This window comes from Mirounga angustirostris, unplaced genomic scaffold (assembly GCF_029215605.1).
Source record: "Mirounga angustirostris isolate CCGP_5_RB_7025 unplaced genomic scaffold, mMirAng1.0.hap1 SCAF_17, whole genome shotgun sequence".
Lineage (NCBI taxonomy): Eukaryota > Metazoa > Chordata > Mammalia > Carnivora > Phocidae > Mirounga > Mirounga angustirostris.
Genome location: NW_026991725.1, coordinates 48,171,282 through 48,195,705, shown reverse-complemented (window position 1 = coordinate 48,195,705; position 24,424 = coordinate 48,171,282). Strand labels below are relative to the sequence as shown.

The 24,424-nt window shown below is 55.6% G+C and overlaps 2 protein-coding genes across 5 annotated transcripts in view; one reads left to right on the top strand and one right to left on the bottom strand.

Moving 5' to 3' along the window:
• The window catches only part of MYH10 (myosin heavy chain 10), a 124,959-nt gene that overhangs the window by 76,231 nt on the left and 24,304 nt on the right, over positions 1–24,424 (top strand). For all 4 annotated transcript variants that reach the window (XM_045889878.3, XM_045889877.3, XM_045889876.3 and 1 more), the window contains 11 exons: positions 11,335–11,528; positions 11,621–11,742; positions 13,577–13,646; positions 13,733–13,893; positions 16,789–16,897; positions 16,997–17,128; positions 17,896–18,102; positions 21,289–21,426; positions 21,822–21,945; positions 22,888–23,059; positions 24,034–24,246. In XM_045889878.3, the coding sequence (XP_045745834.1) occupies positions 11,335–11,528; positions 11,621–11,742; positions 13,577–13,646; positions 13,733–13,893; positions 16,789–16,897; positions 16,997–17,128; positions 17,896–18,102; positions 21,289–21,426; positions 21,822–21,945; positions 22,888–23,059; positions 24,034–24,246 (1,642 nt within the window). The remainder of the gene's footprint in view (positions 1–11,334; positions 11,529–11,620; positions 11,743–13,576; positions 13,647–13,732; positions 13,894–16,788; positions 16,898–16,996; positions 17,129–17,895; positions 18,103–21,288; positions 21,427–21,821; positions 21,946–22,887; positions 23,060–24,033; positions 24,247–24,424) is intronic.
• The window catches only part of NDEL1 (nudE neurodevelopment protein 1 like 1), a 61,737-nt gene continuing 59,257 nt past the window's right edge, over positions 21,945–24,424 (bottom strand). Inside the window, exon 10 of the mRNA XM_064582258.1 lies at positions 21,945–22,892. Coding sequence (XP_064438328.1) covers positions 22,805–22,892 — 88 coding nt within the window. The 3' untranslated portion in view covers positions 21,945–22,804. The remainder of the gene's footprint in view (positions 22,893–24,424) is intronic.

Sequence of the window (24,424 nt, the reverse complement as noted above, 5' to 3'; positions counted from 1 at the left end):
AGGCCAGGCCCCTGGAGAAGCCCGCCTGCTGGTCACACCCCCGCGTGCTGGCCCGAAGTTACACCCCCTGCTGCTAGACCGAAGTTACCCACGCTGGTGCCCACCCCTGGGCACCAGCGGGGGTAACTGGCCCGTGTGCAAGCCGGCCAGTGCCCCGGGGCGGAGCGGAAGGCACACAGGCAGCAGTCTGGCCTGGATCCGGGCGAAGGGCCCAGAGTGGGGAGCTGAGTGCGAGGTGGCCGAGGAGGGGGCAGCGGGCGTGGAAGGAATGCCCACGGAGCGGGGGACAGAGGAAGCCTCAAAAACGCACTCTCTCTTCCTCGTGAATGAGAGAAGCAGGTAGCGGAGGAAGAAAGGACCATATTACCAAAGGCGTTAGGTCCTGGACTAACATCCTGGTTCTGCTATAGTGAACCATTTTTGACTCATCTTTAAATTTCTTAACCGAGAACGATACCGTGGGAAGCCCCTGACCCATTCTACGAGACCGTCTCACCGTGGGCTCGCCATGGTCGCGATGGGTGGGGTCCATCGGGGGGCGATGCGGGACGTTCCCCTGCCCCCCCTCCCCCCCCCCCCCCCGAGCTGGCAGCCCAGCCGGAGACTCAGGACGCACACAGCCCCCGCAGCAGGACGGGCGAGCCTCCGTCTCGGCCCCCGGCTTCCTTCCTGGCCTTGCTCCTTCCGTCCTTCTCCTTTGCCTCTGCGCCTGGCCGGCCCCCGCCCCGGAGGAGCCCTCCCGGGAGCCCGCAGCCGCGGTGGGTCAGCCGCGTTAGGAGGGTGAGATGTGGCGGGCACGGGCCGCAGGGGTCCATGCCCACCGCGTAGCCCGGGTGAGGTGTCTGACAGGTGGGACCACGTCTGGGGCGTCCTTCCCTGCCTTCCGCGCTTTCTGTATCGGCGGAGACGTTACGTCCCTGACTTGCTTACCCAAAGGCTAGCGGCCTTGCGGGCTCCTCCGGTCCTGGCCCGAGCCCCATGCGTCCGAGCTTAGTCCACGGCTCGGGCCCCCCTGCCCCCACGGTAGCGATTTTCTCCAGGTAGCCGCTGGGGAGCCAGTGTGGCCCCCCTTTGTCAGGATAGGCCAGGAGCAGTCCTGTCTGCCCGAGCGTGATTCGGCCACGCTATCACCTCTGCTCTGGGCCAGTCCCACGAGTTTGCTGCCCCGACATGGCTACCACGGGCGGAGTCCTGTCGCCCGTCCTCTGAGGTGGCCGGTGCCCACATCTGAGTGACAGGATCGCGGAGAAGGGGGGCCGATCTTCGGGGCCCAGGGCAGTCTGTCCGGTGTCGAGGGCTGCGTGTTTCATACACAGAGTCAGCGGCAGGCACGGAGCGTGGCGAGGGCTCTGGGGTGGAAAATCCACCACTGCTCGGTCTTGGGCTACGGGGAGCTGCTCTGTAGGAAAAGAAACTAGCCCTGGAAAAACATCTCCTTATTTTGCATCCGTGCAGAAGCAGAGAAGTGACAAGCTGACCAGGAAAGTAGGATGCGTGGATATAATTTGCCTGTGAAGGCACAGTCCCCAGGGTATAAACCATTTTGGGTTGAAATGACTTTGGGGGTTTTAACAGTTCTCTCAAGGCCAAACCGGGAGCATTAAGATTTCGGGTGGCAGCCCTGCCCTAGAGATTCATAGAGCCCTACTGTTTGCTAAGATGTTCCGGGATTTCTCTACCAGTTGCACAGTCTCCTTGCCACGTCTCGGGGCTTATATATGGCGGGGGGGGGGGGGGGCGGGGGAGAGCTAACAATTGCATTTTCATGTAAATGTGCCTCCTCAGGTATATTCATGGGTAACGGAATGATCAACAAGTGTCACCTTATGATTTAAAGTCGTTTTTTAACATTTTGCTGCAAAACTTGAATTTTATTTTCCTTAAGAATAGTTACCTATCTGTTACTAATTTCTATTTGAAGTCAATTACGTTGCCAAAGTCCACATTGGACACCAAAGTAGACAGCAGTGTGGATTTTGGACAGTAAAAGCCACTAACGTACAGAGCAGAGTGCCCGGACTTCCGCAGTCTCGTCCTGATGTGCTAACTGCAGGATGATTTTATGAAGGACAACTCCAGTAGCACCTTAGTACCCTTAAATTTCCTCCTGCGCTTTCAGGGGGGTAATCACGTAGCACTGATACGATTCGATGCTCACACTTGCATCCAAGTGGGGAGGGGCTCTTTTGTGATGCAGCCTAAGTTTATTTTATAAAGAACTGTGTCCGAACGGGCAGAATTCTCCGCACAGTAATGTCGCATGGGCTCTGCACCGGACTAGCTATGGTCGCAGCCCGATTTCAAAGTTGCCTTGTGATGTCGAATGTCTCTCACACTAACTGAAGTGTTTGTGTATTTGCTCTTCTGTCCTCCTGTTTTTGCTGTCTCTCTGCTTTAGAGATTCAGAATATTCAGAGAGCTTCTTTCTATGACAGTGTTTCTGGTCTTCATGAGCCACCAGGTGAATGTATAAAGCCTGTAGGTCTTCCAAACAGAAGGGTGTTAAGCCCACAGGAAGAACTCACGGGGGCGGGGCGGGGGGGGCTGCAGGGTGGCTGGGAGGGCAGGGTAGGCTGGGGGGGTGGGTAGGGGGGCTGGTTCCTGGGTTTCTGTTTTTGTTTTGCTCATAGACCTGCATGAACCTTTCATTTCATGCTCACTTTTATTATCCTTCAAGGCAACTGTTTGAGTGCATAAACAATTCAATCGCTACCGCATATACATTGCTTCTTATTTTATTCATAGCACTTACAGCACTGCATATTAAAAGGTAGGTCACTGCCTTTTCCAATAGTGCCGTTTTGATATACAGGCCTCGAAGGGAATGCTGGGAACGGAGGTGCGAAAGAAGGTCTCCTTTGTCTCTGGGTCACCTTTACGTTTTCGGTGCCATGGAATTCCAGAGAGGGATGGTTTCTTTCTTTAAGTCATGCACGTTGGGAGAACAGACAATTCCACGTTTCTCTCACGTGTTGGTCTCATCATTATACCTTTTGTTTGGAACTTAGGTGCACATCGAGCTACGTGGCTTGTTCTTTGGAACTCGAGATCTGAGACGATCCGCAAGGCTCGGATGGTGCAAGTTGAGCCCAGTGTTGGTCGATTTGTACCCTGAACCCGAAATTGAGCTCCACACGACTGAGCCTTGTGGTCTGAAGCCTTAGCCATGTTTTTAAATACGGCCTACGCATGGCTAGAGGCCCCCCAAAAGCCCGACCTAAAAAAGAATATCAGCCAATTTCCTAATCATGTAGTGAAATTGTCAGGGCATGACGTTCCGAGATAGAGTCAGACGCATTTTACAAAATTTCCTTTCTGATTTTTGGAACACAATAATGCTGAGACCTGAATCCATCCCAAGAGTTTCTTACGAATAAGTTAGAGGAGCGTGCCCATCTCCACGCGAGTCACTGCCCTCGGTTCTAGTCCCCGTCCTGGGGAGGAAGCACGTCAGGAGCGCTGGGCGCTGGGATGCGGGCGGGATTATGCCGAAGGGGGTCCCGGGGGCTGGAATGCACGCTGCCCGGAAGAAGCCAGAGGAGGAACTTCTGACGCCGTCCCCCGTGGCCCAGGGGAGTCCTGCCAGGTCGAGGACATGGGGGGAGGGACAGAGAAGTCGGAGGGAGTTGTAAGCGAAGGGGCTGCCAGAGACCTGTGCTTTGTTAAAAGGTTAGCGCTGGCTCTTCTGGACTTTCTCCCAAAATAGAGTGCCCTCTTTAAGCTAATGCCCTGTAGCTCTTGGACGTCTGATCTCTTAAGAGCGTTCCAGACGGAGCTCTTGGGGAGCAGGGACAGTGCTGGTGTGGGCTGCCCTCTCCCCAGCACCTGGCACGAAGTTGGCGCACCGTAAAGAAGCTGTCGCGAGGGGGACCCGAGGGTGGGCGTCCCACAGCCAGTTCTCCGATGCGGCAGCCCTGTCCACCACCCCACGGTGGCCCTCCCCTCTCCCGCAGCGCAGGTGCTCTTTCTTCACGGCGCGTGGAGCAGGTGCGTTTCTGCGCCCGGGGCGCGTCCGAGCCACTCCTGGATGACGTCATCGGGCAGGCAGCCAGCTCCTTGACCTCACAGACCTCACCTGGCTGGAGGTGTCCTGACCGGGTGACTTGCTGAACCAAGTGTCCGGGCTCCATCTCTCCTTCTCCTTAGAAGGTCTTCCATCCACCATGGCTAAATCTGGTCTTGGAAGTCAGGTGTAGTCTTCCTACAGCAAAATGTCTTCCTCCCCAGTGTGTGTTTATGGATTCCAACCCCAGGGAGGGGTAGCCGGCGTTAACCGGAGACATGGGGCTTTAGTATTTTCAGAGAATTCTCGGAAGACAACCGATGAAGGGGTTTCTAGGTGTCCAGGTTGTGATCCGTTGTCTTTGATGCGCTGATAATGTAGCGCGCATCCCTCTGAATGTGAGGACACGGAGCTCACGTGACCCTGTGCTTCTAAGCCCCCCAGAGGGTTAGGGAAGGAGCAGGGAGAACATGCAGGCTCTGAGGAGAAAGGTGAGAGGCGGGAGGAAAGACAAGTTTCCAGGAGCATCGAAGGACAAGCGCACAAGAGGAAAGAGCAGAATTCCCAGAGGCGGGATAGGGAGGTCGTACAAGTTTCTGCTATAAACGAAAGGTCTGTTTTCTTCCAAATCTGTTTTGAAAGTCCAGACCTGAGCTAAGCCAGCCATGAGCCAGCGAAGAGGGGTTGTGACCTCAAAATTGTAGGCAGTGTGTTTGGACTACCAGGGCGGGGGGCGACAGGGGCCATGTCTGTGCCACCGGGCGGCTGTGTGTCCTTGGCCGTGACCCAGCTCTGCACCTGCCGCGTCCTTCTGAACCACCGTGAGTGCCAGGGGGCCGCTGACCGCTCTGGAAGGCCGGGCTCCACCAGGGAAAGCGTGAGAAGTACACGGAGCAAGTTTCAGCTGTTGCTAGAGGACGCCCCTCCTGCCCAACCCCGCTCCTTTTCCAGTCTTCCGTAGAAGCGGCCCTTGAACGCGGGAGCCCAGTTCACTTGGACGGACTCACCGAGGAGAAGCGGGCCGGCGCTGCGGGAGGGCTTCGAGTCTGTCACAGGCTCTTGGGGGTGTCCCTTCATCTCTGATGTCCACTGAACTCTTCCCTTCCTCCTTGTCCTAATTCAGGGGGAAGCTTCCCCCTCAGCCATGCTTCCAACCGAGATGATGATGTTCTGGCTTCAGAAACGCTGAACCGGTCCTTTTTGGGTCCAGGAAGTCATTAAAGAGGTTCCACTTAGAATTGAGTAGCATGACTGATAAGCTGGCAGTCGTTTAATCTCCATGTAAGTTCCGCCCATCCGTCATGATCTCTGCTGTTAGTTTAGAATCGGGGGGTCGGGTCTGATGAGGTTTGTGTGCGGAGTTAAACTGTGCGTGGAGGTTTTGCGGTGGATGGAGGATTTTTTTGGTTGCTGTGCAGGATATTCTTGTCCTGGTTTGTTTTTGTTTTTATTTTTAATCTTGAGTCTTAACAAGAGCCAGGAGTGCCCGGAGAAGCAGCTTTTGGGTCTTGCAACGTGAGTCCCTGAGGTCTCGTGGGGACAGTGACACTTTGCTCCCAGGGTTACTGTGAGCGTCACAGGTGAGGGGCTGTGAGCCTGCTTCTGGCTGGAGCTGTGTGGCTACGAAAGACAGAAAATCAGTAACTGTGTCCTTGGCGATGAGTTCACGCAAGTCCCCTGTATTCACCGAGCGCCAGGGCCAAGCTGAGGGGCAGGCGTGCTGTGTTGCTCGGCAGCAGCCGTAACTAAGGAGAAGAGTTCAAGTTCAGATGCCCCTGTGCCCGGGCGCTCCCTGTCAACCTGTGGACTTGCTCGAAATTTTCTAAAAATTCCCAGGGACTCCAGAACCATTAACAGACTGGCTCCAGCACCCAGGAATGGAACCAGCACACATGTGTTATTGCTCCGTAATGGGGATCTGTGGGGATTCGTAGCACTTACGGATTTGTTTCTGAATCCGTGCTTACCTGTTAGTGACATTTTACAGCACGCTAGAGGAGAATTGTCTTAATTTAATGAGTAGGGAGAACGTGCTCCATGTCCAGCACAGTACCAGGTACTAGAGGCCTGTTGTAGGAGTATTCGATGTAGCTCGTAGTCATCACCTATTAAAATTAGTTTCTCCCCGTTTCTTTGGTTCCTACCAAAAAGCGTCTGAAGAACCGGCTGAAATACTGAAATTAAATTCAGTAGCACCAGTGTTTTGGCCCATGCAGATGTGAGGAACGTGAAATACCTCGTAGGCGTCTCGTGTCCTGAGCCCGTCCCCCAGAGGAGGGGCAGCCAGGCATTCCGGCCCTAGACAGCAGCGTTCCTTATTAAAAATAAAGCACCGTCCGTAGCCGCTTTATGAGACTGATGATTACAAATTGCACTTTTCTTCTAAATCCTAAGTGTGCCCATACAGATGGTAGGTCTGCGGGGCTCATCCGATTTCTCACTGTCCACGTAAGTCTTTATAGAGGAATAAACTGCTAGGGTAAAATACTCCCAATTCTTTTCCGGCTAGTGGATGACCAAATAATTGTACGATGCCCACCAGCAAGCCTGGCCAGGCCGTCCTGACACAGCAGATGGGGGAGTCGGCAGCAGAGCCACAAGCCAAGCCCTCCGTTCCCCGGAGGCAAAAGTAGCCCTCGCAGGTCTCATTTTTAAAGTTTTTTTTGTTTGTTTTTTAAGTAATCTCTACCCCCAACGTGGGGCTCGAACTCAGGACCCCAAGATGAAGAGTCGCATGCTCCGCCGACTGAGCCAGCCAGGCGCCCCTCAACAAGAAAACATTCTTTTTATTTATTCATTTACTTGAGAGAGAGAGAGAGAATCTCAAGTCGACTCCATGGTGAGGGCGGAGCCTGCGGTGGGGCTTGATCCCACGACCCTGGGATCATGACCTGAGCCCAAATCAAGAGTTGAAAGCTTCACTGAGCCAACCAGGCGCCCCAAGAGAATATTCTCTTTAAATAGAGGTTTTTCTGGGCCTTGATTTTAGAATGAGATCCCATAATAGTAGTGTGGCCCCAATCATTTAATGAAGCTCTCAAAGTATCTTTCTTTTACCCAGGAGATAATTTTGCTCGTTGTTAGAAACGAACCTTCGTTTAAATTTTTAAACTAAAGGGGCGCCTGGGTGGCTCAATCTGTTAAGCGTCTGCCTTCGGCTCAGGGCATGATCCCGGGGTCCTGGGATCAAGCCCCGCATCGGGCTCCCTGCTCAGCGGGAGGCCTGCCTCTCTCTCTCTCTCCCCCTGCTTGTGTTCCTGCTCGCTGTCTCTCTGTCAAATAAATGAAATCTTTAAGTATAATAATAATAAAATAAATTTTAATTTATTGTTTTATAAATTTTTATAAACAAAAAAAAGAGAGCTGGAAGTCCAAAGCATTAATGTTTTAAAAACCCAAGTATTTAGCTTTGGGTTCCCTTAATTTGAGAATCAGGTTCATTGTGATTGGTTTTTCATTTTCAGTGTAAAAAGCAGCTCCCGCTCGGGACCGCATGCTTCGACACCGGCTGACAGCTTGTCGAAGGACTCCCCTCACAGGCTACAGACTGGCAAAACCAGCCCAGCCAAGTCCCGGCCACGTAAACAGGGCACCCCTCCTCCTTGGCTGTGGCGGTGACTTGTTCTTGTGGGTAACCGCGCCCACCGAGGGGATGTTTACCATGTGACTCCGGTGTGCTTGCACACTTTGAGGCCAGTGTTGGAGAGCAGGGGACATCGTCCGAGCTGGTGGTCGGAGGGGTCCAGAGACACCAGGCCCCGGCTCTTAGGGCCCTGGGTGCATGCGCCAGGTGCTGGAGAGCTCTCCCCGGGGGAGCCCCGTGCTGCGGGAAGATGCACAGAACACAGTGGACGTTGTCCTAGGATCTGGCCTAAGCGATTGGAAGCCTAGAGGAGGGAGGGGCCCACTGAGTCTGGACGCAGGGTGGACACCGGGGCCTAAGAAGAGTTAGCTGGGTAGAGGAGTGAGGATTTAAAAGCCAAGAGGTGTTTGCCAGGATGGCCGGAAAGAGGGGTGGGAATTCCAGGCAGAGAGCAAAGGACAAGACCCGAGGGCCTGGTCTCTGAGAAAATGCACCTAGTTTGTAGTTGGGGCTTCAGGTGTGGGGAAAGTGGCCGGAGGTCCCTTCATCAAGCTCTGGAATGTTCGCAAACTCGTCTGAGGTCGGTCACGGTAGCTCCGTTGACCGAGGAAGCGACTGAGACTTCCAGCAGCCGGGTGAGCTGACTCCAGATCACAGAGCTCGTGAGGGGCAGGTGTTTCTGGCTCAGGACCGAGTTCTGCATCACTGGCTACACTCCCGGGCTCGGGGATTCAGACCGTACCCTACAAGCTGCAGGAGAAACGGAAGGATTTGAAGTATAGGAATAAAGAACTTGCTCAGGTAGGTCTTTTTAGAAAGACCTGTGAATCACGACCCTGGGACCAGAGGCCTCCATGGCAAGACCAGCGTGGCGGCTCGGGGAGAGGAGGAAGGAGCAGGCAGGAGGGTACTGCAGGGAGGAATCCGGGGGAGCAGTGAGAGCCCAAACGAGGGCCGTGGAACGGAGGGACAGATGGAAGACATTTCGAGGTTTGGCTTGGCCAGTTTTGGCGAGTGGCTGGTATAAGGGCAGTCGAGGGGACGCCTGGTCTCTGGCCTCCGTCCCGGGGGTCCCTCTGCGTGGGAGGCCCACGAGGAGGACCAGGGTGGACGGTGCGGCAGAGAACGTGCTCTGTAGGACTTTGACCTGCCCCTCCTGCTTCTGGCTGCTGCTCCCCGCTCCTCCCGTCTGGCTCCTCCTCTCTCCCCAGCTTGGTCCCCCCGAGCTGGCCCATCGGTCCCGTGACTACTCCCCAAGTCGACAGCTCCCACATCTGCCTTCCTAGTGCAGGCCTTTCTTCTTAGCAGCAGGCCGGAATGTTCTGGTGCCTCACGTGCCCCGAACCTGGAGGATTTGGGGCACAAAGAGCACTTCTCCCCCATCTTGCAGTGACACCCCCAGCCGAAGTCCTAGGACTTACTCTTGACATGTCTGTCGTAGTTTCGACATCAGCTTAATCATCAGAGCAAGTCGTCCTCCCACCAAAAGATGTGTCGTATCCTCCTCCTCTCTCCCTGTCCCCTGCGATCACGGGTTCCACTCCCCTCATCTCTCTCGGAGCCTGGACTGGCCCAGCCGTCCCCTCTCCGGTGACCCCTCCCCAGCCGGTTCTGGGCGCCCCAAATCTCCGTGCGTGTCGTGCGTCCTTGGCATGGGCTACTGTCACTTCTCCTGCCCCTGGTCCTTCCGTGCTGTTCCCGCCGCCTGGAATGGTCTGCTCTCCACGGGCTCGTGCTTACCCGTTGGGCAGGAAAGAGAAATTTCTCCAGAGGGACTTCCGACCCCCTGTCTCTTTCGTAGCATCCTTTCTTCCAGTGCTTTTCTCGCTGTCGGTAATTGTAGACGTATTCGACGTTTGCTGTGTTTATTCCCTAACATACGCGTCCAGCCTGTGATGGGCCAGACGCCAGACGTCACGCCGGGCACGTCACAAGAATTTGTGGAAGGCAGAGGCGCCTTTGTGACTCCTGAGCAGGCAGGAGAAACCAGTGTCTGGTGACTGGTGCAGGGTCGTCAGGTGGAGCCAGTTCAAGCCGCAAACGAGAGCCCCCAGGACGAGAATGTGCCTTGAGACAAGCAGGTCAAGTAGCGTGTGCCTCTCCTTGGGTTTCGGGGCTGAGTGGAGTTTGGACCCCCAGCGAGGGCCATGATGCTCAGGAAAAGAAGTCACCAGGGGGACCAGAGTGGCCATAGAGCTGGGTGGGGGTCCAGAGCAGAAGCTGGGGCTGGAGGGAGTTCCTAGAACGCCGTCGGGATGGCCCACAGACGCACCAGGGTCAGGTGGACACCGGATGGTGTCCGCTGAGCGACCGACCTGTCCCTGCCGGAGTGGCCCCGGGCAGGGGGCGGAGGGCGGACTGGAAGCCAGGCAGCTGCCCGGGGAGTGGGAACTCGTGCAAGGCGTGAGCAGTGCCGAGCGTGCGAACGGTTCCCGAAAGAAGCTCGGCGCTGAGGAGACAGAGAAGTGGGTGGACGCAGGGTCAAGGGACGTTCAGGGTCTGGTGGCGCGTGCAGGGGCGCGGCGGGGCGCGGTCTTCTGCCGGAACCCGTGAGGAGGGACAGGTTGGAGGTGCGGGAAAGAATGGCAGAGGGCGGCCTCGGAGGTGGATGGCGGGCCGTCTTGGGGACACAGGCAGGAGGGGCCTTGACCCCGCCCTTTGAGTCTGGGGGCTCTGCCTCGCAGATGTTGTAGGACGGGGTGCGTGCACGGGCCTGGAGAATGAAGCCCATCCCGTCGACCCTTCCCCAACTTCCACTTAAGGCCTGCACGATGGCGACAGCGACCTCACTCCGGGGTCGTGGTTCCCTGCTCCCTAAGAGCCTCGCTGGAAATGGAGACGTGGGCAACGTCTTGCTCATAAAGCGCTTCCCCGCCGGGGCCGGGGCCCCACACGCTGCCCGTCGGGGGGACGAACCACAGACGTGGGGGTGGCTGTCGGGACTGACGGGGGGGCATCAACCGGGAGAGTTCAGCGGATACTTTGGGTGCTTTGCAAATACTTCACGACTGTTCTAAGCGAGGGCACGTTCCGCGCAGGATGCTCCGCTGGGGGCCACGCGCGGTCCCGCTCGGCAGGGCCGGGTCTGTTGCTGCCACCGGAGCGAGGCGTCCGCGCGGTCTCGCCACCGCCGCACGCAGCCAAGACCCGGACTCGGGAGGCCCCTTCCCGCGCTGCGCGCTCATCCCGCAGGGAGCACCGCCCCCGCGTGGAGGACGGACCTGGCGCTTGCCCGCCCCTACTCCCGTCCTCCTGCCTCCGTTCCTGAGACGGGAATGACCGATGACGAAGAAGAGAGGCCTCTGGTCCCGTCCCCGCCCCCCAGCATATTCCCTAAGGGGATGTGCTTGGTGCACGCGCGTCTGTTCGTAAGCCGCTTCCTACCCTGAGACTTGTCGCCGTGTCCGGTCGCGCACCGGGCATGCTGGTGGCGATCCCGCATTCTCCACGTGCTGGCACGTGACGCAGGCCAAGTGCTACTAGACGCAGTGTGTCCCCGAGCGTAGGCGAAGGCATCTGCTGGTATGTGTATGGAGCTGTCCGCACCCGGGAGCCTGCCATGGGGGTGTGTGGCTGTTGGTTCCACGGCTTGTGCGGTGTCCAAACACGCTGACTGCCTTACCTCTCTATGGCATCTCCTGTCATCCGTGCCACAAAGCTTGGCCTGCTGCACCATCACTGTGTCTTTCCTGCCCCCGCGGGAGAGCTCGAGGGGGCTTATTTCCCTTTCCTTTTTTATTTCCACCAGTGGACCGTATCGTGGGTCTGGATCAGGTGACGGGCATGACGGAGACCGCCTTTGGCTCTGCGTATAAAACCAAGAAGGGCATGTTCCGGACCGTCGGGCAGCTCTACAAAGAGTCTCTCACCAAGCTGATGGCGACCCTCCGGAACACCAACCCTAACTTCGTTCGCTGCATCATTCCCAATCACGAGAAGCGGGTACGTGTCCCGCACACCGTACGCCGCTGTTCAGAGCGCATCCGGGTCAGGTCGCGAAGACTAAAGTGTCCAACTGTCGTTTGCTTGATTAGGCTGGAAAACTGGACCCGCACCTGGTGCTAGACCAGCTTCGCTGTAACGGCGTCCTGGAAGGAATCCGGATCTGTCGCCAGGGCTTCCCCAACCGGATAGTTTTCCAGGAATTCAGACAGAGGTATTGCCAACTTTGGCTTTTTTCCCATGTGTTTCACAGCTTATGTTGATGTGCATCAAAACAGGGAACTGACGAGGAAACCTTTGTCCTTGCTTTCTGGGTAGGTTCGGTTGCTTTTCCATATAGGAAAGGGATTATAATTATTATTTTTTAAAGATTTTATTTATTTGACGGAGAGAGACACAGCGAGAGAGGGAACACAAGCAGGGGGAGTGGTAGAGAGAGAAGCAGGCTTCCCGCCGAGCAGGGAGCCCGATGCGGGGCCCGATCCCAGGACCCCGGGATCACGACCTGAGCCGAAGGCAGACGCCCAGCGACAGAGCCACCCAGGCACCCTGGAAAGGGATTATTATTATTATCATTATTACCTTGTTACTGGCCAAGAATATTGAGTGTCGTCTTTATACAGAGGAAAATTTGTAAAACTCGCGAAGTCAAAAGTAAATAAAAATCACTCAGGAGTGACTCTTGAAAACGTTTGGGGATATTTTTCTCCAACTTCCAGTGAAGATGTATCCGTATAGGTCTGCTTACGTACAAACGTGTACGTACGTTTTCCACCGTGTGCGTGCGCATGTGGGTACGCACGGTCCTTTTACTCACGCAGGGGAGGGAATCGGATAGATTAGAAAAGGATGAAGAGGGGCGCCTGGGTGGCTCAGTTGGTTAAGCGACTGCCTTCGGCTCAGGTCATGATCCTGGAGTCCCGGGATCGAGTCCCGCATCGGGCTCCCTGCTCGGCAGGGAGCCTGCTTCTCCCTCTGACCCTGCCCCCTCTCATGTGCTCTCTCTCTCTCTCTCTCTTTCTGTCTCAAATAAATAAATAAAATCTTTAAAAAAAAAAAAAAAGAAAGAAAAGAAAAGGATGAAGGAAAAAAAGGCAGAAGATCAACAGAAGTGAATGCAATAGAAATGAACGAAAACACGAGAAATTGATTTTTTTAAACGTTATCGTGTAATTTATGTATCATTGGGTATTTGTGCCATTTGCTTTTTTTTTTTTTTTTTTCATTTTTCTCGTGGAAATCAGATTTTCAATTATGACAACATTGGCTGTTCAATCATATAAACAAGTCTGCAGGTCAAAGAAGGGTGCTTTCTGCCACCGGTCCAGGTGGAATCCAGCTGAGAAACTATTCCAGAGTTTAGGGGTTTGGGGGAGGCCTTACCAGGGCCCCACTGTCTGATAAACATGGTAGAATTTTGCTTTTTGTTAATAGGAGAAAAGGGACTTTAATTAGCATCCAGAATATAAAGTTGAGTGATGTAGCCAGGATTCATCCTTCAATGTGTTGTAGGATGTATTTTTGCTAAAATGTATTTTTCTTGCAGTACGACCCACCTAAAGTGCCCAGATCTTAAATGTACAGCCCAGCGAGCACAAGCAGACCCAGGCCTGTGCTTTTTTGAACGTCACCCTGGTACCTTCTACTGGTGAAGTGGAGGCCTCCAGGCATTACTCGGTTACATAATAAACGCCTACAAATCACACACACAGGGCCAGATTCTCCTTGCATTTTAGGCCTGTGAACGTTTGGGGGGAAATGAAAAACAAAAGATTTTTTTTCAAACACCATGCTTTTACTCTTCACCACAACTTCTTAAACCCAGTGTTTGTCCTTGGAGAACTAAGCTCCTGCTCAGTTTGCCTCCTGTTTTAAGAAAGAGAAACCAGATCCGCAGAAAATCTCAGATCAGGACCCTGTCATGTCTTAACTCTTCCTGTGACATGATGACCTATCCCATTCTTGCCTCTTTGAGAAACAGAACTCAGTTAGTAGGAAGACGTTCCCACAGATTTTTACGGAACATTTTTGGGCTGGTTTTCTTACAGATACGAGATCCTGACTCCGAATGCTATTCCTAAGGGTTTCATGGACGGCAAGCAGGCTTGTGAACGAATGGTAAGCTTTCCTGGACTTCTCTGCTCTGCGGATTACTGACAGAGTCTGTCCTGTGGCCAAGAGTAAGCGGACTCTTTCTCTTTCAGATCCGGGCTTTAGAATTGGACCCGAACTTGTACAGAATCGGACAGAGCAAGATATTTTTCAGAGCTGGCGTTTTGGCGCACTTAGAGGAAGAAAGGGATCTAAAGATTACCGACATCATTATCTTCTTCCAGGCTGTCTGCAGAGGTTACCTGGCCAGGAAGTAAGTGGGAAATCACAAACGAGATGTTCGCCAAGCACGTGCTCATGCCGAGCGTTGCGTTTTGTGCTGGAGATGCAAGAGCGTGGGGCGCCAGGGCCCCATCCCGGGAGGAAAGAGACAAGGGGCCGAGGCGGAAAATACAGGGCTCGGGGGCTCACTTCGGCGTGGGTTCTCAGCGCAGATTTCTCTGAGGCTGTGAACCCCGCAGGACGGGAAGGTGCTGGCCCTGGGAAAGGGGGGCGGGGGGCGGAGCAGCTCACCAGTGAGGGTAGCACAGTGCCGTTCTGGAAAGCTTCGGCCACCTCCCAGCAGGTGCAGCAGCCCCGCGGGGCAGGAGCATGGGGAGTGGGAGGACATGGAGGGGTAAGCCGGGATTTCCGGGTCACCCGGCTGGCAGATCGGACGAGAGTGGGGCCAGAGAGGAATCGGGCAGGCCGCGTGGACAGCTCTGCAGTGATGCTGGGAGGACGGCCCTCCCTGGCCCGAGGAGGTGATGGGGACCGAGAGTGGTGGCTGGACTCGAGATCCGATCAGGAGGGCTTAGGACTGGTGCAGAACTGGTGGCGGGGATGGGGTTTCTTTCATGTCCCGCCACGGGAGGCCGGGGCCTGGGAAGGAGGGTACGGTCTGCCGTCCAGGGTCCTGTGGCCAGCGGCGTCGGGTTTTCAGCCACATGAGGTGGAGGCAGTGTTTGTGAGTCTTTGCCCACAACGTGGCAGGATCCGGGCTAAGGAGGAGGCACGGAAATTCCCGAGAAGAATATGACTTCGGTGACTCACACCAGGACACGGTGGGCAAGAAGGAGCAAAAGACTTGGGGTTTTATATGTCATCGTTGCTCACAGCACGTTAACTGTCCCCATAGCCCCCGGCCCACGGGGCCCTGAGTGGACGGGAGTGAGCCCAGCCAGCTGCCTTCCAAGTAACACTTCGACGGCGACCAGAAACAGAACTGTCCTAAGCGCGGGAATGAACTACATACGCTGGCGGAAGTGTGTGTGGCCTCCTCACTGGATCTAAACCCTGCAAAGTTCACGTCGAGATCGGTGATCAGAAACAAAGGTCTCTTGAGGACTCAGAACGGGCGCACCTGCGTGACTGCTGCGGAGGGAGCGGCTCGGTCCCTTGCAGCCCGTCAGTCACGCTAGGTACGCGCCGGGCTGGGCTTAGGATTCGGGCCCGTTGGTGCCCCAGAGTCCGTGAACTTGACGTCGGGGCGCCCAGGATGCACTGGGGAAGCAGCAGGAAGAAACAGGTGGCTTTGACACTTCGGCTGCAGACGCGGGTCACCGAACCCCCCGCGAAGAGAGTGGGACGGTGCCCGCACCCGGCAGCCGTTCGGGTTCCGCTGAGGGTTGCAGGGAAGGAAAACCAGCCACCTCGTTCAGACGAGCGACTGGCGTGTTCTTGACCCGTTCTGGCCATCTTCTCCCAGAGGCCCACGGATGCACCGGGGCAACGGTCCTCAGTACGGAGACTGGGGGACTGTGATGGCGTTTCTTGAAGGAAACTGCGAGAATTGGAAGGCAGATGCTGTTTTGTAGTCTCAAAAGACATACTGAAAACTGTTGCTCTTGAAGAAACCACTACAATTAAGGCTTGGCCCAGCCTGCGTGGCAGGTAGGCATACGTGAGAAGGAAGAAGGCCTTGTAGGGAGCTGAGCAGCGGGCTGGAGGACATTCTAACCGGCAAGGTGGCCATCCGGAGGTTCTGGGACTCCTGCAGGGAAACGTTAACGTCAGGGCAGTAGAAGGGCGAAAAGTCGCCTCTTGTGCCCTAAATCCAGAACCTTCCGCTCTGAAGACTGTCCTACGTGACTCCAGTACGTACCGGTCGTTGGTGCAGTGGAGAGAGAATTGTAAACGTTTCTTACTGTCTTTTCCATCTCCTCCAAGTGCTTCTCTCCCCGGGAAAACCCTATGGCCCGTCTTGCAGAGAGTTCTGGAAGGGTCTCGAGAGGAACAGTCACAGATCTAGAGGTGCCGGATGTTCGTTCATTGACCTGGCAGCCGTACTCTGAGGGGCCTGAGTATGTCGCTCACTGGCTTGGATGCTGGGACCACAGAGTACCTGGGCCGTGCTCTCTGCTCCCGGGGAGCCGCTCCTGGCTGGGAAGATGGCCGCAAGTCGCCCCAGCGCCCCGAAACCCAGCGGATCCGAGTGTTTTAAGTAGCGGGGGGGCCCACAGGGGCAAAACAGACCCGGCTGAGGGGAAAGCTCAAGTCTAGAAGCCCACCAACAGTGTCGGAAACCCAGGTTCCGGAGGGGATGGGGCAGAGCCAGACTGCTGGGCAGGGAGCGAGGGGGGGACCCTCGGAGCCTGTGTCCCCTGGAAGTGCCATCGTGCACAGACAGACTAGTGGCCTCCTCGGAGGAGGGGCAGCACGGCGAACTTGGCCGGGGGCTTGGGGCTTGTTTTGGCAAGAGACGGGAGGTGGGGCTTCAGAAAGGGAGCTCTGTTCTCGAAGGCGAGCGAGAAATTGAAAATACTCGAGCCCGGACAGTTACAAGTGGGTCTCGGCCGTGCGGCCGGAGAAGGCAGCGCGGAGAGGTGGGAGAGCCCAGACTTGGTGACGACGAGATTGGGGTTCGAGGCGCATCTGCGTGTCCTGACTTCTTGGGCCCTTGTCTGTAAACGCGAGGCATTAGCCCCACCGCGTGCGGGGCTGCAGAGTGGGGGGAGGAGGAGGGAAGTCACCTGGGGAAGGGGGGCCGATGGAAAGGAAAAGCAGTCGCTGCTGGAGGGTCCGGAGCGCCAGCAAGGGGAGGATGGGGAGGGTCGGTGTCGGCGTCCTCACCGCCGCGGGAGAGCAGGGGTTCGTGGGCGGTTCATGGGCGCGGGGAGCGCACGCGGGCCCCGCCCCGCCCCGCCCTGACCTGCTCGGGGTTCCGCAGGGCCTTCGCCAAGAAGCAGCAGCAGCTGAGCGCGCTCAAGGTCCTGCAGCGGAACTGCGCCGCCTACCTGAAGCTCCGGCACTGGCAGTGGTGGCGGGTCTTCACGAAGGTGGGCCCCGCGCGCACGCGCCCCCTCCCGGGGGGGGGGGGGGCCTGGATCGGCGCGCCCCTCCCCCTCCGCCGCCCTCACGCCCCGCTTCCGTCGCAGGTGAAGCCGCTCCTGCAGGTGACCCGCCAGGAGGAGGAGCTGCAGGCCAAAGACGAGGAGCTGCTGAAGGTGAAGGAGAGGCAGACGAAGGTGGAGGGCGAGCTGGAGGAGATGGAGAGGAAGCACCAGCAGGTGCGCGTGCGGCCGCGGCGGGGACCCTCACCCCCACCCCCCCACCCGCCCGGGACCCGCCGCGGCGTCTGGCCCTCCGCCGCGTCCTCACTGCTCCCCAAGGCACAGGCATTTGGGAGGAGAAGTGACAGGCGCCGCCCGGGGCCGCGTTTGTAGACGAGGGCCACAGAGTAGTAGCATCAGGGCCAGGAAGGTGAAGGATGAAGGCGGGACTCTCCCTCCAAACCAGCCCCCCTCGGCCGTCACCGTGAACGCATGTGACCCACAGTCTCCCTCTCCCTTTGTCCGTGACCTTCATAGAAGACAGTAGCATGACTCGAGTAAGTGTTACTCGGGATAGCCTGAGACCCCAGAAGCAACCAAAACCGTTTTCATCTAGCTTGTTGTGCTGGAGCTACGGAATATCCGAAAGTTTTGCCAGCGATGTTACATATTTTTTTTAAAAGATTTTATTTATGTATTTGACAGACAGAGACACAGCGAGAGAGGGAACACAAGTAGGGGGAGGGGCAGAGGGAGAAGCAGGCTTCCCGCTGAGCAGGGAGCCCGATGTGGGACTCCATCCCAGGACCCCGGGATCATGACCTGAGCTGAAGGCAGACGCTTAACGGCTGAGCCACCCAGGCGCCCCAATGTTACATATTTTTAACCCTAGGTTTCTTTGCTGTCGAACAGTGGCCACTGAAATCATGGTGACTGTGTCCGGTGTGGGCGCGGGGGTGGGGGCGCGGCAAATGACTGTGCCAGGCACTTTTTTGTGATCACAGCTTCTGGAAGAGAAGAACATCCTCACGGAGCAGCTGCAAGCCGAGACGGAGCTCTTCGCCGAGGCGGAGGAGATGAGGGCCAGGCTTGCCGCCAAGAAGCAAGAACTAGAGGAGATTCTCCATGACTTGGAATCCAGGGTCGAAGAAGAAGAAGAAAGAAACCAAATCCTCCAGAATGAAAAGAAGAAAATGCAAGCGCATATTCAGGTGGGTATGATAGTCTTTATTTCCGGTTATGTTTTGGGCTTCCCAGGTGGTTCTGCTGCATAAGGTGAGTAGAAGCTGTGGCTTTGGATCGTGTCCAGGGACAAGCGACAGGAGTCAAGGTCCCAGGTCCGGCCCTTCACAGAGGACCATCGCTGCAAGTGCACGAGGAATAGATTGTCTTCCAGCACAGATCTGTTATTTTTACGTCCTGAGATAGCGGCACACAGGGATTCAGAATAGGAACACGCTGGGACCTCATTTGTCCCGTGTTGTCATTAATCATGGCATTGCTCACTCCGTTCCCTAATAGGCCTCTGTCAGGTGGTGTGGTTCGTGAGACGTGCTCGGCCCTGACCCAGGAGGTGGCCAGGAATCAGAATAAAACCCTCAACCCTTCCTTATCGGGATGCCTTATCGGGATGTAGGCCGTCCTCTCGCTGTACCTGCAGTTGAACGCCCAGACACACGGTGCGGACCGTGCTTCCCCGGCCCGCGCCCCAGGACGCACCCTCATCCTCTCCTGACCTCCCACATCCAACCTCCCGAATACGTTCCTGAGGGTCCGGGCGTCCCAATAGCCACCATCCCTTCATGGGTCCAGCACCGAACTTCCTTCCGGGTCTCTCCTTGAATTTTTTCTCACCCTGTAGCTTGTGTTAGCAAAGCGCAGGGAATTCAGGCATTTCTCAGACCCAGAAAAGATAGCACGTTACTTCCTTGGCAAACACGCCATGCAGTATCTCATCCGGAGACTTGCCGTTGTTCAGCACAGACGCTTTCCAGCACACCTCCTAATAGGTGAGCAGAATATCCCCAAACCTGCAAAAAGTGCACGTTCACCCGGCGATTCTAGTTCTGGGACTTTATTCTAAGCGTAAATCGATGCGAGCCATCTAATTACCTTCACAGTCGGGGATTGTTAAGCCATGGTAGGGTAGGACCATCCGGTTATAAGTAAGAAGAGGTGTATTTTCGTGGCGATCCCTTAATGTGCAACTAAGGATGGTTGCAAAGCAGCGTAGACCGAGTAAGACCCAACAAAAAACACATTTCTATAACATAAATTCACGTGCGTGATTTTATATTGGAGTATACAGAGACCTAGAGTATTCACCGTCCGTCGAGCGCTCTCCTTAGGGGTGTTACCAGCAGTTTCGATTTTCTTTCCTCTTGAAGAGCATGTGCTCGTCTCGGAAATAACATTTGATTCATGTGGGACAAGGACACCCAAAGTCCCCTCCAGTGTCCTCAGCCTTGATTTCAGTACCCTCACGTGAAATGCCTGCATTTCTATTTATTTGCAAAGAGAGAGAGAGAGAGACCACAAGCAGGGGGAGCGGCAGGCAGAGGGAGAAGCAGACTCCCTGCTGAGCAAGGAGCCCGATGCGGGGCTCGATCCCAGGATCCTGGGATCATGACCTGAGCTCAAGGCAGACGTTTAACCGACTGAGCCCCCCAGGCGTCCTCTTTTTTTTTTATTTTTTTTAAGATTTATTTAAGAGAGAGAGAACGAGTGGGAGGAGGGTCAGAGGGAGAGAGAAAATCTCCCCCAGAATCCATGCTGAGCGCAGAGCCCAACACAGAACTTGATCTCATGACCCCAAGACCATGACCCGAGCCAAAATCGAGTCGGATGCCACCAAGGTGCCCCAAAATGCCTGCATTTCTTTAGTCTCTCTAGGAAAACCAATATGTCCTCATAGAGCAGCAGACTTCGCATTGTGTTTTCCTTTTCCAGGACATTCTATCTCGTTCTTTACTAGACTCTTTTTTGACTTCTCGTTTTGGCACTTCTATCCGAATTTATCATCTCCTTCTGTGATGTGTAAATTCATTCAGACACATTCCAAAAGTAGGTGATTTTTTTTTTCCCTTTTTCCTCTATCCGAGGAAAGCAGATGTATCAGAAGTCAGGATCTCCCAGGGACGATGGTCCCTGGGATAACTCCACCTCGTTGGTCCCTCTTCTGTCATTTTTCTGACCTGTGAGGCTTTGAGGAGCTTCTGATCTGTACCCTTTGCAACAAAACTACTGGAGCTGGTTTTGGTGTGATTTTGTTTTTAACATGAATTTCCTGATGACATCATCGATAAATGATTATTGTGGAAAACCTAGTGACTCCCTCTCATCCACCCCCGTTACTGCTGTTATGTTGCTTGCGTAGATTTCTAAGCAGATTATATGGATTCGCTTATTAATTGAAATTATAGGGGCACCTGGGTGGCTCAGTCAGTTAAGCATCCAACTCTTGATTTCGGCTCAGGTCATGATCTCAGGGTCGTGAGATTGAGCCCCCCCATCCAGCTCTGTGCTCAGCGGGAGTCTGCTTGGGATGCTCTCTCCCCCCTGACCCTCCCCCTGCTCATTGTCGCTCTCAGATAAATCTTTAAAAAGAAAAGACCTTACACTGAACACACCGTTATATTCACTGCTTTTGTGAAGCTAGGAGTGTGCGGTGCAGGGGGGCACCTGACAGAAAGCAGAGTGTGGGAAACTGTAGGACAAAGGACCTGTTCCGTTTTGTTTCAAAAACAAACAGCGAGGGAGGGAGGGACGGACACACGCAGGCATCTCTAGAGGATTTTTAGTCATGGTGTGTGAACCTTACTTGGGTTCTAGTGCAAACGAACAAATGCATTTTTAAGAGGTCTTTATGTTTTAGAGAGACAGCTGGAAGGTTTTACAGAGAAAATCCGAGGTTTGGGATTTGCTTCAAGATGACCCGGAGTTGGGGGTTGCGGGGAGCTGGGGGCACATGGGGGCGGGGGGAGAGCCCATGGGCCGCGTCTGTGCCGGGTTCCGCATGCTGCCATGCGCTCCGGCGTGTCTTGGGGGCTTTTCGTAGTAACATGTTCATCATTTTTACACGGGTCTCGTTCCAGAATCAACCAGGGTAAATTTCTGGAACTGGCCGTTTGTTGATCTGTATGTAGAACCCTGTTCGGTTGCGTCTGTTTACTACAGACAGCGAGGCAGGGTGGGAAATCGAGTGTGTTACCGTATTGGCTGTAAACCCTGGGATCCCACCCGCGTGGAGGTGGGCTCACGTCGTGACGCCTCAGGATGTCCTTGCCCTTCTGAAAACCAAAAATCGGTGTTTGACGTTAGCGTGCGCACCTCCCGGGGTTAGCGCGGCAGGACGTTGTGGGGCAGGTGGGCGCTGACTGTGTTTTCTGCTTCCCAAGGACTTGGAAGAGCAACTGGACGAGGAGGAAGGCGCTCGCCAAAAACTCCAGCTGGAAAAGGTGACGGCAGAGGCTAAAATCAAGAAGATGGAAGAGGAGATCCTGCTTCTCGAGGACCAGAACTCCAAATTTATCAAAGTAAGAGAGTATTTCCATTACAAAGTGGATGCACTCACTGGAAGGGGCATCCGGCGGGAAATTCTCAAGAATTCGGGTTCATTTACATACTTTTCTCTTCTAAGGCTCTACGTGTATAGATTTCTAAAGACAAGAACTGTTTAATTATTTAAATCCACCTCCAGACGTTTGATGTGTGCGTCTCGCACGCGCTGATCCCTGCTCGGTGACCAGGCCCCGTCCACACAGGCCCCATCATCCCCTGCACCAGCCGCAGGGCTCCCCCTCTGCAGAGTGGTGGGACCTGCTGGGGGGTGCGGGGGGGGGGGCACGAGCACCCATTTTCTGAGCAAGACCAGGCCCCCGAGGGGGGATTTGGAAGGCCTTCTCCGAAGCAGTCGGTTCTTTGTCCTCAGGAAAAGAAGCTCATGGAAGACCGCATCGCGGAGTGCTCCTCTCAGCTGGCTGAGGAGGAAGAAAAGGCCAAAAACTTGGCCAAAATCAGGAATAAGCAGGAAGTGATGATCTCGGATCTAGAAGGTCAGCGTTTGGGGTCGGAGAAACGGAGGCCGGGCCCCTGCGGGTTTTTCCGTACCCCCAACAGAGCAGTAACTGACGGAAGACGCGCACGCCGGTTGATCCGTTTGGATCCAGTTCTGACTGTTTGCAGTTACTGTGTCCTGCCTAGCCTGTCGCCTGCAAGCGTTCACGACGGGCTTTCGCTCCTTTGTAGTTAAGGTCGCTCCCCGGGCCAGACCCTGGCGTCTACACTGCAGGAGGAGGGCCCCGGGCCCCGACTGCACCTTCTCAACACTCTGCTTTCTTAGTGGCCGGAAAGCGAGCGGTCGTTTAAACCCCTGCCCAGGGTTTTGTTGTCTTGTCGTTGAGTATAGACGAGGAAGGATGCCGGGGTGAGGGGTCGTCATAAGCCGATCTTGCCGGAGCGGGGTTCTTCTGCTAGGGGAGGACCCAGGGTGCACGCACCTGCTCTTCGCACCCGTGTGATCAGCCTGTGCCGGCCGGAGGACCACCGTGGGGCGGGAGGGATCCCCGGCGTGGTTGAGGAGTCCCTGGGGAGCGGTGGCAGGGAGGGCCGCAATCACAGGACCCTCTGCCTGCACTCCGTCCCCTCCCCCTACTGCCTGGGAGCTGCGGTCCTGCTTGCAGCCGGGGATGCCCGGGGAGGGGGCATGGGGTGACGGGCAGTCCGCAAACGTGGGCCCGGCGATGGATGCAGCGTGAGAGGGTCCGGGTCACTTCCCACAAAGGGACATCCTTAAGAACCCCCCCCCCGTATCTTCCCCGAAATTCCATCCTCCCATTGACTTCTCTCGCCTTCGATTTGATGCTAACGGCTGTGCGATGACCTGCTTTTGAGTCAAACGGCTGGTTTTCGACTTCAGTCGGTCTGTAGTTTGAATTTGTTCGTCCGGCGCACCGTTCGTGGGCATTGAAGAGCTTCTCTCGGCTCTGGCCTTACAGAACGCCTAAAGAAGGAAGAGAAGACGCGTCAGGAGCTGGAAAAGGCCAAGAGAAAACTGGACGGGGAGACCACCGACCTGCAGGACCAGATCGCTGAGCTCCAGGCGCAGATCGACGAGCTCAAGGTCCAGCTGGTCAAGAAGGAGGAGGAGCTACAGGGCGCGCTGGCCAGGTCTGCGTCCGGCCCCGCGCTGTCCCCTGAGCCGCCCCCGCCATAGGCGGCGCCCCCCACCGAGCCCCTCGCGTCTGGGCTGGGCAGAGACCCGGGGCCGGGGGCACGTAGCCTCCTTGTCGTGGGTATGACGGAGGCGCCTGGGGACCCGGGAGTCCCTGACTTGCGTCAGGTTAGCAGGAAGCTCACATAAACCAGCCAGGGGCTTCACACATCAGACGCCTGAGTCGTGTCACGAGGTCCCCAGAAATCCACCCCAGAAGACATTATTTTACCATAGCAAATGTTTTGGTTTCTGTATAGTAGAAATGAATTTCACGGTGCGTTTTAGAAGTCGAGAGGAAATCCCTTTTCAGAGATGACCCCCCACACTTAGAGTGTGATTTGTTGTTCAGTTCTAAAGCATTCCCTTTTAGAATGGAAATTACGGATACTAAGTATATGTATAACCACTTGGCTACGTGGTCATAATTTATTACAACCGAGTACATCTCGTAACAGAATTTTCTTTCCAGTCGTCTCTCACAGTCGGTCTTAGTTTGGCCAGACTCTGCTTTTCCTCTTAGAGGTGAGAGCTAGAATCCAGGAACACAGCTGTCCACACGGGCTATCCCGTCCCCCAGCGCCCCTTCCCTCGACTCCAGGCAGAGGGTCTGCCAGCACTGAGCCGAGGGGGGACGGCAGGGGTGAGGGTGGCATGTCGCGCCTCCCCCCGCGTCCCAGGAGCATGTCTGGATTCACTGTAGGCCGGACACTTTGGCCTGGTGCCACCTTGAGCGGTGTTCTCGTTCTGACACTTTGCTCGAGAGGGAACTTTTTTCTATTCTGATCGTGAAAATGAGCCTGTCCTTCCTTTTAACGGAGAATTGTTGCCCTTTGGAGAGGGGGCTGGGCTCGAGTCCGCTGCGGGGTCTGCTGCTCCTGGCTCTCGGGGGGGCGTCGCCCGGACACGGTCCCTCTGGATGTCTTCACAGGGGGGACGACGAGACGCTCCACAAGAACAACGCTCTCAAGGTGGTGCGGGAGCTGCAGGCCCAAATCGCCGAGCTCCAGGAAGACTTCGAATCTGAGAAGGCTTCACGGAACAAGGCAGAAAAGCAGAAGAGGGACCTGAGTGAGGAGCTGGAGGCTCTGAAGACAGAACTGGAGGACACTCTGGACACCACCGCGGCTCAGCAGGAACTCCGGTGAGTGGCGTCGGGCGGAAAGGCTCCGGACGTGCTGGCCGTCCTTGGGAGGTGCAGGATTTCCTTTCTGTTGTTAGTTTGGCTGTTTCTCTCCCTACGGCAGGTGGAACGGGAACAGAATAGCCGGGGTCAGAAACCATCCCGCATGGGGGGGGAGTGAACCAGCAGACGGACGTGT